Raw genomic sequence first — 15,906 nt, 5'->3', positions numbered from 1 at the left:
AGTCAGTTAGATTCCTTAAAGTAATAGCTGCTTGAACCTGTGTGTTTGTGTGTACCTGCATGGGTGGAGAGCAGGTCACTGTTTACAGGGTGAGTCAGCACTGGACAGACCATCACTTGTGTCAAGACGAAATTCAGAATCCCTAATGGATAAGAAGGCTGTAGAACACAGGATAATGAGATGCCAAGAACTGTGTGAGAACATTGTAATGCAAGCAACAAGATGCATCATGTCATCACGATGTTCATGGTGTCAATATTGATACAAAGTGCTTTCACAAATAGATGACATTGAAAAACCAGAAAAATGGGTAGGGACCTAGAAACACCCTCATCCACATAGGAGTCACCTGAAATTTTTAAAACGCATACAGATTTTTGTTTAAACCAACAGTAATCTCCACCACCATCAGCACAGCACCAAATGAAGCAAACATAAGTTACACGTTACATAACAGTAGTGTCACAATACAAAATGTAATGGGAAATCAATATTATGGCAATAAAGTCTTATTTTTATTGTAATCTCCTAGGAATTGATTGGCAATAACAACGGAAAGTGTGTGGGACATGAGGTAGGATGGCTTTCAACTTTGTGATGTGATCATTTTTCAAAGTTGAAAGTATAACACTGATTTTAGACTGCAGTAATTCATGTAATAATATTAACTACTTATTACCATGGTGTCACTGTACTGCAACATTAGGTGTTACCTGAATATTATCAGTAACATAACTGAAAAAAACAAGCAAGGATGTGTCGAACAAGCCAAATTCTGTTTCAATTCTTATGGGAATATTCTTTGACAGCTGACGTACGCCTTGTTTATCTTTGGGACTACACAAGCGGATTACAGTTAAGTGGATGTGTCCCCTCAGTGACAGACCACTGACACTTGAAGACAGTCAGCCTTGACATTCACAAAGCTCATTTTATTCAAGTTGCGGATTTGACGCCTGCAGCAAAGTAAGCTACGGTTACAACAAGGGTACGCTTGAATGAGTCCACCATGCACCGAAGACAATATTGGTCATTTAAAGGTTTTAAGTGTACCCGTCGTCGTGTCCTGGATTTGTTCTCGTATGTTTTCTAACTACATGTATTATTTTATTATCTGCACAAATGATTACATTAATGTAAACATGTTACACTTTAAATGGACGTTTAAAGATTACGCTCCGCCGGCGGTGTCCGGTGATGGATTAACTAAACGCTACCAGTGAGTCATTCAACCACCAGGCTACCAGCATGCAACGGGAGTTTTTTTTTCGGCTGGGTGGGGATTCGTGGAGAGGCGTTGTCTCACACTGAGTACTTGAGGAACACATACTCTCCGTCACTCTTTCATATATTGCGCACTTTGCCGCTTAGCACACCGCTACGATCGACATAGTTTACGATATTCCGAATTATTAAGGTTTCGTCATGGCCAACTACATTCATGTTCCCGACGAGGCCCCGTCTGTGCCTAAAATAGACGTGACAGTTGACGAGAGCGACTACAGACCCGGTGCACTGAAACTGATCAAGGAGCTGAGACCAAGCTGGAAGCCGTCGGAGGTCAAAATGAAGGTGCGCTTTATGTATTTTATCGTCATCACTATTAAAACATGTGTGTTATGACTCGTCTCCGCCGCTGGCGGTTTGACATTTTACGTGTGTCTTGCTAGCAAGGTGCTCGTGCACAGTTTTCAGCTAACACCGACTCCAGAAGCTGATATCACGCGATACTCTCTGAGATGAGACACCACAACGGCTGAAAGAAATGTGCTGCTGTGTTGACATCCTAGGACAAAACGTAGATGATTTACTTGCTGTATTAAAGCTACAGAGATACCGCGGTGTTTTTATTCGGCTTTAAGGGGTTAATATTTTGCAGCTGTGAATGTCAACTGCGTCAGCTCTGGTTTAAAATCAGTCAGAGACAGTGTCTCGCCGCTTTTGGCGCAGTCGAGCTGCTTCCTCTGCCTTAAAGTTATGCTTAACCTAAACCTTATGTAATCCTTGTGAGTGAGTGATCTCGCTATGTAGCAAGGCTGCAATGGCGGGGTCCATTATACAAAGGGTTACAACATGTATTCATTATTTATAATCAATTCATCATTTTGACAGTTTTCTTTTCTAACTAAAATGTGAATATTTGAACAAAAGATGTTTTTTAAGTTTGTTTCTTATTGTTATACATGAGCACATAAACATGTTTCTCTGTGTGTAAATATTTAATTGAACCTGTATAATTGTTAAAATTAATATAATTTTTACTTGCAACCCTGCCTTGCTTGTCTAAAGGTGTTGGCACATGAATAGGAGAGAGGTGGTGTGAGAGAGTTTGGAATTTGATGAAATTTACAGGGAGGTGCCAAGTATGGGCCAAAGACAAGCTGGCTTTTACTTTTTCTAATCCAACTGTCCCCATTTGATCTATCAAAGTGGAACAGAACAATGAAGGAAACAAAGAGGGCATTATTTGTAATCCGAACATTGTGTTAAAGAATCATTACATCTGACTGTTGGGTGGTGTGAGCAGCCCAGGCTGTCCTTGTCGGCATCAACAATTAAGTCCTCCATTTGATAGAGATTGCTGTTATTTTTTGCGTTGCTCTCATGTGTGATGAGCAAGTGACAAGAAACATTGCAGTTTATGTGCACCACAGAATTGGTCTTCCTCTTTCCAGTTTTAAATGATGAATACAGACTACTGCCACTTGCCTGTAAGGACAGTAATGTCCTCTCATACAGGTGCAAAACTATTTGCTGTTTGCCTTTTGACTGTAGTTCCTGTGGTATCAGTAAGTGCAACCCCAACACATGCCAATCTGAGGAAGTGCTGTGGTTGGCTGATGTTCTTTGTCATTGGCTGGCCATTGTTGTGTCTCCCAAGCCTAAGACACACACTTTCTAACATTAAAGCCTGGTCAGATGTTCTTAAAGTTTAGTATTTTCCACTTCACACCAAAAGGAAACTCCCCACACTCTTTCCACTGCACTGGGGGCGTGGCTCTGCTTGGTAAACACAGTTGAGGATGAGAGCTGATCACATGCTTCACTATTTTTGCCTATATTATCAATGAGAGCATAGTGAGAGCTCAGCAAATGCCAGTCATTGCTACCCAATGCAAAATAAAATTCCCCACGATCCTGTCATTCTCAGTCAATGCCCTTCTAGAGTGAACAATTAGGGCTGGTATGTTGGCACCTCACCCTCTGCAAAAACTGTTCCCAGCTTCACAACAGAGGCAATTTGGCTTAAATCAGGCACAGGCACACCCCACCCACATTTTTTAGGGTGACATGAATGCCTCCTTGCACTGAAATAGTATAAGGTGAAGGAAGGTCTCACAGTCATAAAACTATATGTATCAAACAAGCGTATTGGACTATGGGACAAATTGTAATGTTTTCTTTTTCCTCCCAGGTTTAACTATTTTTTATTTTGTCATGTATTTGTGTACACAGTGTTTTACAGATGGAATAACCAATAAGCTCCTGGGCTGCTATGTGGGTACAGTCATGAAGAACGTGGTGCTGGTTCGTATTTATGGCAACAAAACAGAACTGTTGGTGGACCGGGAAAACGAAGTGAAAAGTTTCAGAGTGCTACACACAAACCGTTGTGCCCCGCGCCTCTACTGTACCTTCAACAATGGCCTGTGTTATGAATTTCTGCAAGGAACAGCCCTGGAGCCGGAACACATTCGGAGCCAACCTGTTTTCAGGTAACAAGCTTTGTTTTGCAGCCAATTGTTTTAATTTTAACTAAATCTGACTGACACACCCATTAATTAATTCAGTCATTTTTTCCCCAGATTTTCCTTTTTAATAAGAATATTCAAGTGTATGAAGACTCAAACGTTGCCTCAAATTGCATTGTATTATTTTATTCAAATTTTCCAATTTTCTGTCTTCTTAAACTTGCAGACTCATTGCCAGGCAGCTGGCAAAGTACCATGCAATTCATGCCCATAATGGTTGGGTACCCCAGTCTGACCTGTGGCTTAAGATGGGCAAGTACTTTGCTCTCATCCCCAAGCACTTCAAGGACCCTGAGCGGAACACCAGGTGAGACCCTGTAGCAAGTCATGGTTGCTTTAATCCACCAGACTCTCAAATGTGGTTGGTTTACCTGAAATAATGATTTCATATGAGGGTTGTAACAATAAATTGATACAATAGAAACTTGTTTACAAAGTAAAAACAGATCAACATCTTTTAATGTTATTGGAATTGGTTAAATGAATCTATTATTCTGTTACTTCTTTATTCAGACTCTCTCAAATTAGTGGCTTTGCTTACGAGATTCGCTATGCTCACATGACACCTAATTGTCACTATTTGGCTGAAGCATTAAGTCATTGTGAGATGAGAACATTTATCTTTTTGAGATGTATTTTTTTTTACGTTACATTACTTGTTAAAAACTTGCTCACTGACCTGATGCACAGAACTGTGTCACAGAGGTTTATTTTTTTAGTGCATAAGTAAACGGGATGTCTGGTCGAAAGTTCTGAAATGATAAATTATGTCATTCATCTTTTTAAGAAAATGTATTTGAAGGTAAGTTCTGACAGAAATCTATGTATAACCATGATGAGCCAAACAACCACAAGGTGCAATGATGCAACACACTAGTATTCATAATCAGTTGTGCTTGTCTCACATGACTGAAAAGGTTTGTGGAATGTGTCATGGTCTCTGAAGATATGACATTCTACTCTTTGAAGTAGTCTATTCTGGCAACGTTTTACACTTATTCTGCCAACTCCAACTTTTGGTGTAAAAACAGTTTACTTATATAAATAAAATGAAGAAAAAATATGACCATTTATATGCCAATGACACAATTGTTTAGCTCAGTCTCCAAATTACTTTTATCCACTGCTTGCTGTCATTGTCTCTCTCTCTGACAATAATGTGGATTTGCATTAAAGGAGGAAGAAGCTGAAATGGATTTTTACAGGACAAATCAACACTCTTTGCTTGGAGGTCTTAGCAAACAACTCAATTCACAGATCACATTTTTACATGTTCAAATGCTCATTCACACCTCAGCTATTAGATGTTTAGACTATTGTTATTCCCTAATTACAGTGAATTATGAGGGATGAGTTTAAATGCTTTAGAGGTGGTCAGTTTAAGATTTGCCACTCAAATCTGGAGACACTGCACTCACTACCTGTACCTTTCAGAAGATTTGCTCCTCCCTTCAAATATTGTTTTTTATTATATTGGCAATGACAACGACCTTCATGTTTTTTGGTGCCAAAATGAATCCAAAACAAACACTGACTTTTTAAAACTGTTCTATTTCCATAAAGGCCGTCCAGGTATTTACAGTGTAGAAGAACTGCTGATGATTTTTTTTTTTTAGGAAATGCTGTAACACCCGCAGTGCCTCTGGGATTTTGTCTGTTGAAATAAAAAACAAATGGGTGAAGTACTTGTGAGCATATGATCACAAGTAATGCATCTTCTATTGTCTTCTACTAATCAGGTTGAACAACTGAACTGAGCAAAGAATATTCTGACATACTAATGAACAAAAGTAAAACACTTGTCAGAATCCATTTTGCCACAGATATTGTGCAATGCGAACTTGATTAGTTGATTAGTTTTACTTCTTTCTGTCTACATCCTCTCTTCTATTTCTGTCTATTTGAAGTTCCCCATACTGACGCTACCTCCATCCATCCTTCCATTAATATTCTGAATACTCCTTCTTTAATTCTATTATTCTCACTAACTTCGACTCTCTTCCCCCCTCCAGGTTGCACATGGAGGTGCCCAGTCCAAGATGCCTCCGAGAAGAACTGGTGTGGCTCCAGCAGAGCTTGTCTGTGCTGGGCTCCCCTGTAGTTCTCTGCCACAATGACCTGCTCTGCAAAAATATAATCTACAACCAGGAGGAAGGTGAGTCTCAACTGTTTGGCTGAATAGTACTGTAGTTTGATCTGCATTCATCCCTATGCCCAGGTAGGACTGCATCATATGCACTTCCTCAACTCTAGTCACATGCTTCTCTCATTGTCAGTGTTTGCATTAGAACTAGAAAAGTCAGAGAAGACGGATGAGTCGTTTGGATGTTTTGCTCATGCTCTTGATGAAATCCTTAATTGTTTTCATGAATGCAAAGATGTATTAATACACGGCATCTGTCACGTGCTTCAGTTATGATACCATGTCAAATCTGGGCCATTGTGTTAATACATGATTGTGCAGTGAAGCCTTTTCTTATTTGGATTTCATTGTTTTTTTCTACAAAATTTTGTCTGATCTGTCGTTCTAATTCTGTGCTAAAAAACGTCAAACGGAAAAAAAACAACAACTGTTATTAGCTTCATAATAAACAATGCCATCATACTACTTAGCAAGTCTTATTTTTACTGATGGCACATGTGTTAGGTGCTTAAGCATTGTTGCAGTTTATAAAGGTAATAAAATAAGCAACATCCTCAAACCTATTAGTTTACATTTGCAAAAGTGGTTTTTGTTGTAGCAGTTAATGAAACTGTTTGAAGCATTGTCTCTAGCAGAGGATTGGTTGGGTAAAATGGGTGAGAATGTGTAAGGGGTGAGGGAGGTTCGTAAAGGGTATTTTTTTGAATGTGGGAGGAGGGTGGAGGTGTAATGGGAGGGTTTAAGAGCTGTTAGCCCCCTCGTCGGGTTGCGGCGAGGGGCGGGGCCCTTCTCACAGCTCCTTGTGTCTAGCCTTTCTCCCCTAGGAATGACAGCTGAGGTTGTGGCTGCCGTGCGCCGCCCTGCCCTGGGGAGGCAATGGAGGGAGACAAAACCTCACGCACAGTCGGCTCTGAGGGCCCTCACATAGTCTGCCCACTGCTCAGGCTAATCGGGACAAGTTCATGGCATCAGTAGGAGCCACGTACCTACGTATCACCTTTCAATGTTACTCCGCCACCAATTTGCCCTGACTTCTGATTGCTAGGCTACTTACAATACTCATTATTACACTTCTGTTTTTTTATTTTATTATTTTCCTCTTCCTTTAAATAGATCTCAGCTCAAGCCAAGTGCCCTAAAAAATAATTCTACTTTTGTGATTACTCCTGACTCGGCAATTTCTCGTCTCAACGCACCCATGTTGATCACTGGACAGACTAAAGAAGTTCAAAAATATGTTGGATGGTAATCATTCTGGCCTTTTCCATTTGTCAAACAAATCTCATGAAAACATCAGAACAACAATGAATTTTCCTCAGCCAACAAGTTGTGTATGTGTTGACATATATTTGTGAATAGTTCTGAAACAGAAAGCATCTTTATTTTCTGTGCACCCAATTAGAAATACTCTCATTAGAGTTTTACTGGGTGACAAATTGATGATTGTGCACAGTGTGGACAATTTGAGTTGGCACCACAAAACCTGGTCTGCTGCTCTAAATATGCTTTCATTTACAAAAATGTATACTGCTCTGCATCCAAAAAAGAATCCTGCCATTTACTTCCAATTTGATTGCTAAACTTTACACCTTTTTGTATTGTAAAAATTAATTTGTAACACATTTTGTCTCTCAGTCATGTTTATTTCATGAGATTTGTTTAACAATATTACAGAAAGAATATCATCAGCCTTATTAGTTGAAAGCTGAAACATGTTTCTGCCAAAATGTAGGGATATATCTCTGAAGGAGAATCTGGGTAAGGGTTAAAACAAATTCAAGATTTGATTTTCACACTGACTGAATCAACTTTTAAATTGTGGTACTATACATCAAACAAGTTCTTGCTGGTTCGGAAAGTAGGTGTATCATGTATCAGTGCAATTTGGCCAGAGAGTTGCTTGTACATCCAGTTCTCTTTTTTTTTTTTCCCCTCCAGAGAGCTCATGTTACAAAAAGTAAAGTAAAGTAAAGGATAAGTCTTGTGTACAGGCGTTCAAAAGTCTGCTTGAAATTCACATTTGCAGTCCAGCAGAATCATGTTTCATGCTTCCATAAGTAAGATAAAATAGGTTATGAGCACTTCAGTTGACGTTTTATCAATTTGAGTCTGAATAGAAAGGGACTTTTCTTTATCCCAGTTTATTGACTGTAATGACGTACAATAAGTTCTTTCATTTCAAACACAACTCAACAAAGCCTAAAAATAACCATAATGGAGTTGAGACCATGGTAAATTCTAGGCATTTTAGCTCGAAGCCAAAAATGAACATGTACCATGCTGCTTCCTGTCCTTTCTGCTCAGCTTGTCTGCCAAACATGACAGCAGTTTGGCAGACAAGTCACTACTTCCTGTATTGATAAAAACCACCAGCAGTGGTTGTTGGTAGTTTTTGCTGCCATTTTCCTGTTTTCTGTTAAGCTTAAGAACACTGTCAAAAAGTGCTTAATTTCTTTTCTTTTGTCATTGTCTCACTGCTACAATGGCAGGCTTAGTTTCCTGTTCCACTCTCATTTAACTCAGATGTTTGCAAAGAAAAAAAGAACCTGCACATATTTTACATGGTCCCAAGAGCCACAAGAAGTGCACACCAGCAGTCAGGAAGCCGCTCAAAGATTCCTTCATTTTCAGAAACAGCAGAGTTGTCACGCTATTGGGTTCACAGCAGACCAATGGGAAGAGAGCATTGGAGGGGGAGTGTTGCGAGAAGGGAAATGAGGTTGTATGTGTGAAGGCGAGGCAAAAAAAGGCACTGGAATTTGGCTGCGAGGCCTGATGTTTTGACATTGTGCGTGGGAGCAAGAATGGATAAAAGACAAATGTGTCAGTGAGAGAGTAAGCATGTGTGAAAGATGTGTTTGCCCCAACCTTTTCATCTGCTGCACAGGGGGGCTATAGCCACTGCCCGGAGGTGTTCAGTTGTGTCCCGCTAGGACCTACACGCCGGCTGGTAACCCACCTCAAAGTGTCTTTCTTGTAGTCCAGCATCACCTCAAGAAATAATGTTCATATGTTAGGGAAAAGAGAAATTAGTTCAGGCCAAAACAAACAAAAACACAAAGACATTTAATTAAATGTACTGTTCTGCACAGTAGAAACAAAAAAACTGTACTGTTTTTTTGTTAATGTTACTGTAAAAGTCGGGCTTGTAATAGTAAGAGTTTGTATTTTGAGGTCGGCCACTTCACTTTGTGCGTCCATCATTATTAATGCAGGAACCTCATGTTTTCATTGACCTACAAATGCAGCCAGACAGCAACACACTCTTTGGCCTACCCTCTCTTCACTCTAACATCCAATTTTAAAGTCACATGGTTTATATTATTTGTACTTATATTTCAGGGTCATTGAAACACATTTTTTTGTTGTTATAGTTGCTGAGAATGTCTGTATGGGTCTGATGCTCTCTGAACATCAGGTTCATTGTTGCTGTAAGTCTGTTCAGTTTTGATTATGAAAGAGTGTGTTGCTGGACATTTGTTTTGGCAGCTCAGCATACTCTGTCTCTGTATTTTATTATCTTCCCTCCTTTGTCCCTTGGCTTCCTTTCCATATTAGCCTCTTTTTTTTCACCATCTCTTCAAAACAAAACCTCACTTTGTCATTTTTCCCTTTGATTCTGTGCATGTATCCAAAACAAACCATAGAGATTTGTGTGTGTTCCAAGTCTTGCATCAGGCTTTGCACTTTTTCGTTTCTAATATGTCACAGGTGTCTATTTTTTTTGGATTCTTCAAAAAAGGCTGATAACTACTGTTACTGTATGTCTAATCTGATATTCCTGTGTAGTTTGTATGCATAATTTAAACTAGACATAAAGTCATAGAATTTCTCTCACTTATTTAACAGCTTTAATTTCTGAATATATTTGAGGAATCTTATTTCTCTTCCTCTCAGTAGCATGCTTGTTTTTATGCACTGTTTGTCAACAGATGTTTTCATAAGAGTAAGTCTAAACATGTCTGACTGTAATTCTCCTAAGTTATACTATGCTAAAGACTTTCTCTACAGTCAGTGTCATCCTCAAAATGCAAACTCTTACATTTTGCCCCCAAATCACCAAACTAGCCAGCCAGTCCATGTAGACAGGGAGAAAGTTACAGTATGAAAAGAAAAACCTTGACATTCTCAGTTATCAGAGGGAAAACACAACATAATCATTTTGTCTGCTCCCATGTCTCTGTCTAAACAATACTGCATCTTTTTCCAGGAAATGTTAAGTTCATTGACTACGAATATGCTGGGTACAATTACCAAGCCTTCGACATTGGGAACCATTTCAATGAGTTTGCTGGTAAGTGTACATGAAACGGAGCGGACTATGAAATGTTCTCTGAAATATGAGTTCTTTAACTGGTGTGTTTATTGGTTCCAGGCCTGAATGAGGTGGATTATAGCCACTACCCAGAGCGGGCCTTTCAGCTGCAATGGCTCCGCTCATACTTGGAGGCCTATAAGGAGCACAAAGGCCAGGGCACTGACGTGACCGAAAGAGAGGTGGAAATTCTTTATGTGCAAGTCAACCGATTTGCCCTGGTAAGTTTGGGCAGATATGCCTTGTAAAATATATGTAGGTAATTAAGTACATCTGTGTCTAGCTGATATATACAATCAAGTATCCATTTTATATAAAAATGGTCTCCGATTGTAGTTGGGTAGATGGCAGCCTCAGCAGTTTTATATGGGGACACGCCTTTTTCGCGATAACAAACTATTTTGACCCAGCTCACAATTTAAAAAGATGTGTGCATATTATCACATTTACAGTTTCTGTAAATGTAATTTAGAAAAGGTAAACCAGCCAACTTCATTGTATGCAGTTACTAAATAAATCAAAAAGTAAAAGTATTGAAAAAGCTCATTATTCTCATTCTCTATTTATTTGGACTCTGAGAGTGACTGGGCTACAGGGGTACAAGTAAAATTGTCCTAATTACTTTTGACTTCTATTTATGTCACTTAATAATAAAGGCAGAGAAAAGTTAGTTATGGTAAGACCACATAAAACATTTTTCCTTCTGGTTCAAACTTCTTCACAGTGGAAAGTTGACCAGTCCTGGGGGCTTGTTGTGAGTTGAGTTTTTCCTCCAGCCCTGCTTCTACAGGATCGGCAAACACTGGTTATAGTGTGATGTGGGTGAAACAACACAGTGCACAGAGAGAAGTTGTCTATAACCAGCAGTAGCTGCTGTAAATACACAGCAGAGAAGGGTATTTGTGATGAACTCTGATCCAGCCACTATAATGGAGGCACTCATCAGGAGCTGGGTTCTGCCTTGTTTACTGTCAAGAGAGAAAAGGGCAGTGTGGAGGATGGGCAAGGGAAGCAATTGTGTCTCTGTCAGCTATTTGCTCTTGTTGCTCTAGGCTAGAGTTTCTGGTGGTTTAGTACACACTCAAGTGTGTTGTGTTGCGCAATTATACATGACATTTACTTTAGGATGAGTACATGCTAATCCTTTGTGTTACCCTGCTGCCTCTCCCTGTCTAGGCGTCGCATTTCTTTTGGGGTCTCTGGGCTCTGATTCAGGCCAATTTCTCAACCATCGACTTTGACTTCTTGGGGTATGTTGCCTGCATTCACACACTACCGTTACTATTTTTAATCAGCCTTGCTGACAGACTTGAGCCATTTAATCATTCATCATCAGAGTTTGAGAACAAAATGTTACACATCCAGATTAATGTTATGTGTCATCTTGGTACAGAGTGTGCCTTAGCAGTCTGATATATGATATGGTATTTTGCAATGCTAACCGTGTAGCTAAAAATGACACTTTCATTTGAATCTCATCTCTGCTACTTCTTCTTCTTCTGTTTTACTCTCAGGTATGCAGTCCTGCGCTTCAACCAGTACTTCAAGATGAAACCAGAAGCTCTTGGGTTAAAGTTACCTGAATAAAACCCCCACCCACTCAAGCTCTCTTCTTCCTGCTCTTCCCCCATTTCTACCTGTTCTGCGCCTCACATGCTGACAGCTGAGCCCTCTATGGGTCTGTTAATGGGAGAGCCAGACTAAGAGTCTGTCCTGGTCAGTGCCTGCAGGTCATTTTCTAGTATCCTTAGAAATGGAATGGGCCATAATCTTATTGATCATATGCAGTCACACCTTTGGTAGCTGCTTTTGTAAAATGGGTGTCTTGGCACCTGCTACTGTTCACATGCACAGAAAAAATAGTAATTTAAATGATATTAACCTAATATCAGCATACTTAATGTATTTTGAAGCAGTTTCTTGAACCGCTTTATAACATCTCATTCATAGCCATTACATAGCAACAACACACATGACTGATTGTGTGGAGACCCCTTCCTTGTATGCACATTATTGGGGAAACCCCTTGAGAGCCATCCCAGTAAATGATGAATTTAATAATGGTATGGTAGCAGCACAAAGCCTGCTTTGTTTGCCAAAGAACAAATATGGATAAAGAAATGAATGTCAAGATGGAAAGGGACAGTACAGTCTCTTAATCTCATGTGATATGTGAGCCACACCAGAAAGAAAAAATGTAAGAAAAAAAACCAACCCAAAAACCATGTGGTCTGCCATGTGACTTTTGTTTTTTTTCACTCTATTTTCCCCAACATACTGTGCATTGGTGGTGCTCCAAAATGGACATGTCTTGTTGCTGTGCAGTTTGGTAAGGGTTTGTGTTTTGGCTTTCTAGACTGAAGACTCTGAAGTTGTAGGAGCACCTTGTGTTTACATATAACCTGTCCCTCAAGTTAAATTGTGTAACTGAACATTATGTAAGCTTTCAGGTTTGCTTTGTCTAAATCTTAGCTGGGGACAAAATGGCATCTCACTGTAATTTGAACATTCCACGTTCGACTAGACAGAACTTTTATTTTTAGCGTCACACGATGGGTTAGCAGCGTTGGGGACTTAATTCACTGTGACATTCACTGTAAGTCAGGCTGTATTAGACAAGACAGAACCATTCACTGTCTGCTCCAATTCAGGGAACGTTTGGGAATCATCTTTAATATCATGAAAACACTGCTGTTCTCTGGACTTAGAACTGACCATTTTATAAACTAATAGACCAGTTTTTATTCAGAAATGTTTTCTTATTTTAAGAAATGTATTCATAGATTGAATGTGTGGCCTTGTTTGACTGCTTGATATTTGAGCCACTGTTGGCATTCTTTGTTGTTAATGCCTGCTGTTGAAATGAAGGTCTGAGAAAAGTAGAATCTGGTAAAAAAGTATGTGAAGTGGGTAATCTCAAGTAGGTGAAGGCCGACTTCTACTATAGTTAGACTAAAATGGAAGTCGGCTTATTACACTCCACACTGATCATCGTCTGTGTTTGGTTGAACTCATTTGAAAGTCAGTGGTTAGTGGGACCTGAGGAGCAAGAGCACCATCTGTTGGAGAGAAAAACAATAGCTGCTGTCAGTTGTTGATATTCAGCTTTGGCCCTCATCTTAAATGTCTGTTTTTGTTTAAAAAAAAAGCTGTTGGTTACAAGCGTTCACCAAAGTGCTGACATGTCTTTTTGCTTGTACATAACGCACACTTATTATTTCCCATGTAGCAAAGAGGAGTAGAATTACAGGTATATAGAAGTATTAAGAAGGATAGTTTTTATACTTATTTAAATGCAGATGTTAGGGTTGAGGTCTTTGAGAGTGTGTAGATGTTTGCTAGTGCATCAACACATGGCACCTGGGCAAATAAATAATAAGAAACATGTTAAAGTTCTAAGTATCTAAAGAGAAACATTATGACAAATGTGGTTGCATTTTGTTTTTGTTACTTTGAGACTAACTTGCATATTGCATAATATGTCCAGATGTCTGCTGCTGTAACGCATTTACTAATCTCTTTGAAGAGACTGACAAGACTGGATTGTCCAATGCACACAGGTTATAGATGTGCCTTTGTTGAGCTAGTCTGCCTGTGAACACTTTTACTTTTTTGAATGTTACAGTTGTAAAGTTTGTGGCTAGCCTTGTTCTCCTCTGTCTCTAAATCAAATGTTGTGTCTTTCACCCTGGGGAATTAAGAGGGCTGAATGAGGAAGTAGTTTGACCCTGATCTGAGTTTGAAATCTGTGAATGTTGGCGTTTAACATATGAACATCTAAGCTAAATGCAAGCTTAATGGAAAAGGATTTTCATAAATATTTTTTTCATTTCTTGACACTGGTGGAGGAGCATGCTAGGGTTCTGTGAAATACTTTGCTTTCTGTTTAGATCATTCTTGCACAACATTTACTTGCATGATAAATTAAATGCAGGTTGTGTATTGGATTGTTACATAATCAGAAAATTGAAACTGTTACAAATAATACTGCTGAAATATTTCCCCCTGGCTTTATTGTCACATCCATTTGAGAGAAATCATATTCACTGTACATTAAAATTCACCTCAGTTCTGATTAAAATGAGCCAGCACTACGTACATAAGTGTTTGTATTTAACATTGTAAAAACTTTAGTTCTGTCACCACTGTAGCATATGTTTATATGTACAGTTAACAAATGAATATCATTGCTCATTCTCAAATGGGAATGGATGTACAAAGGAGTTGTTTTCTTTCTTTTTTGTAAAAGTTTAAGTGAATAGTTGCTGGTTGTAAGAAGTGGAAATGAAAGACTTCCATTAATGTAAACTCACTTTAAAAAAAAATAAAGTCTATTCACCCTGATTTGTGTCATCTTGTTTCTCTGGGTTTCAACATGGAATGAAGAGGTCGACACATTGTCACACTAATTTAAATAGGCAACGTAGCAGTTATTTACTTTTACATAATTCAAAATATACGTAGAAACATTGAGGTTTAACAGCGCCCCCTTAGGTTAACGGCTAAAATAGCCATTGTGGCCAAAGACGGAATAGAAACTTCTTGACACAAGCAGAAAAAGCATGTGTCACTGATAACAGTAATGGCAGCTCTGTTCGGTTGATGTAAGTCAGGAAAGTGGGACACTGGACAAGATAAATGGAACACGGCCTTCATTTACACCTGTGACTTTTCCGCTCTCAAAATGACTGCCATTAAAAAAAAAAAACAACAAAAAACACCTGTGCAGAAGAACTGCTAATGCTAATAGGACATAAGGATAGAAATTAGCTCTTGTGAAACTAAGTGGACTCGCAACAAACAACAGCGTGAAGAACCCCAGAGCTAAGCTACCATGAAAAACAGACATTGAGGAGGAGAGGATAGAAACAGACGAGAGAATTTCTGTTTAAACACAAACAAGAAAAGCGAGCTAAACGTGCAGCAGTATATATTAACATGACAAGTCATGGAAACTTCATGAATGAAAGACTGGCTCCAGACATGAAACGTGAGTCACATACACCCTCTATCTGTGTGTGTTTAGTGTCTCTGTGGTTGTGAATACCTCCATTTTGTGCTCTTGTTGATATTTTGGGCAGAGCCTATTAAGTTTTGCCGTGAACAAGTCTGTATCACCTGTATCGCCTTCTCCTCTGTGGACATGTTAGTCTTTGTGTTTAGGCAACAATTCAATAGGTTATTGGTAAACACTAGAACAAAAATACTACTTTTTTTTTTGAGAAGTTGTTTATATTCATACTGGCAGAGGTCTCAAACGTGTGCCCCCCCAATCCATTTGAAGTTGCCTGTCAATTTATAATAATAGTTTGGGATTTTTCAATAGTTTAAGTTTTTAATTAGTTTTTAGAGTAGGTTTGCTAGTTTTTATTAGTATTTATTTTTGTTTTAGTTTAGGTTTATTTGCCAGGTGCAAGATGCACAAAGGTCATACTAAGTATTGTGACATTAAAAACCCAGCAAAATATGTCATTTTAAAAATGGACTGAAGAACCCTCCCTGAATCAAATATAACAGTCTACAAAACATAAGACTGAAAATGTGCATCATAGTGCTGAGGTTGGATGCAGTTAGTGTGTCAGGTAAAACTCAAATAGTCAACAGACTAAAGAAACCTGCATGTCCCACATTGTACACATTGAAATCATTTTATTATGAATGAATGAAAAGCCTGTCTCAAATACAACCTTTCAAAC

At 38.9% G+C, this 15,906-nt stretch overlaps 1 protein-coding gene across 1 annotated transcript; it reads left to right on the top strand.

Annotated features, from left to right (window-relative positions):
• Positions 1-1,285: 1,285 nt before the first annotated feature.
• On the top strand, positions 1,286-14,554 carry etnk1 (ethanolamine kinase 1). The gene is made up of 8 exons (XM_044021036.1): positions 1,286-1,572; positions 3,457-3,716; positions 3,919-4,059; positions 5,765-5,907; positions 10,106-10,189; positions 10,271-10,431; positions 11,387-11,460; positions 11,725-14,554. The coding sequence occupies exons 1-8, from the start codon at positions 1,426-1,428 to the stop codon at positions 11,795-11,797; spliced, it is 1,083 nt and encodes a 360-aa protein (XP_043876971.1). The 5' UTR covers positions 1,286-1,425; the 3' UTR covers positions 11,798-14,554.
• Positions 14,555-15,906: the final 1,352 nt, after the last annotated feature.

The sequence above is a fragment of the Solea senegalensis genome, linkage group LG3 (assembly GCF_019176455.1).
Source record: "Solea senegalensis isolate Sse05_10M linkage group LG3, IFAPA_SoseM_1, whole genome shotgun sequence".
NCBI lineage: Eukaryota > Metazoa > Chordata > Actinopteri > Pleuronectiformes > Soleidae > Solea > Solea senegalensis.
The sequence above is the reverse complement of the archived record's forward strand: the minus strand, read 5'-3'. Positions and strand labels throughout refer to the sequence as shown.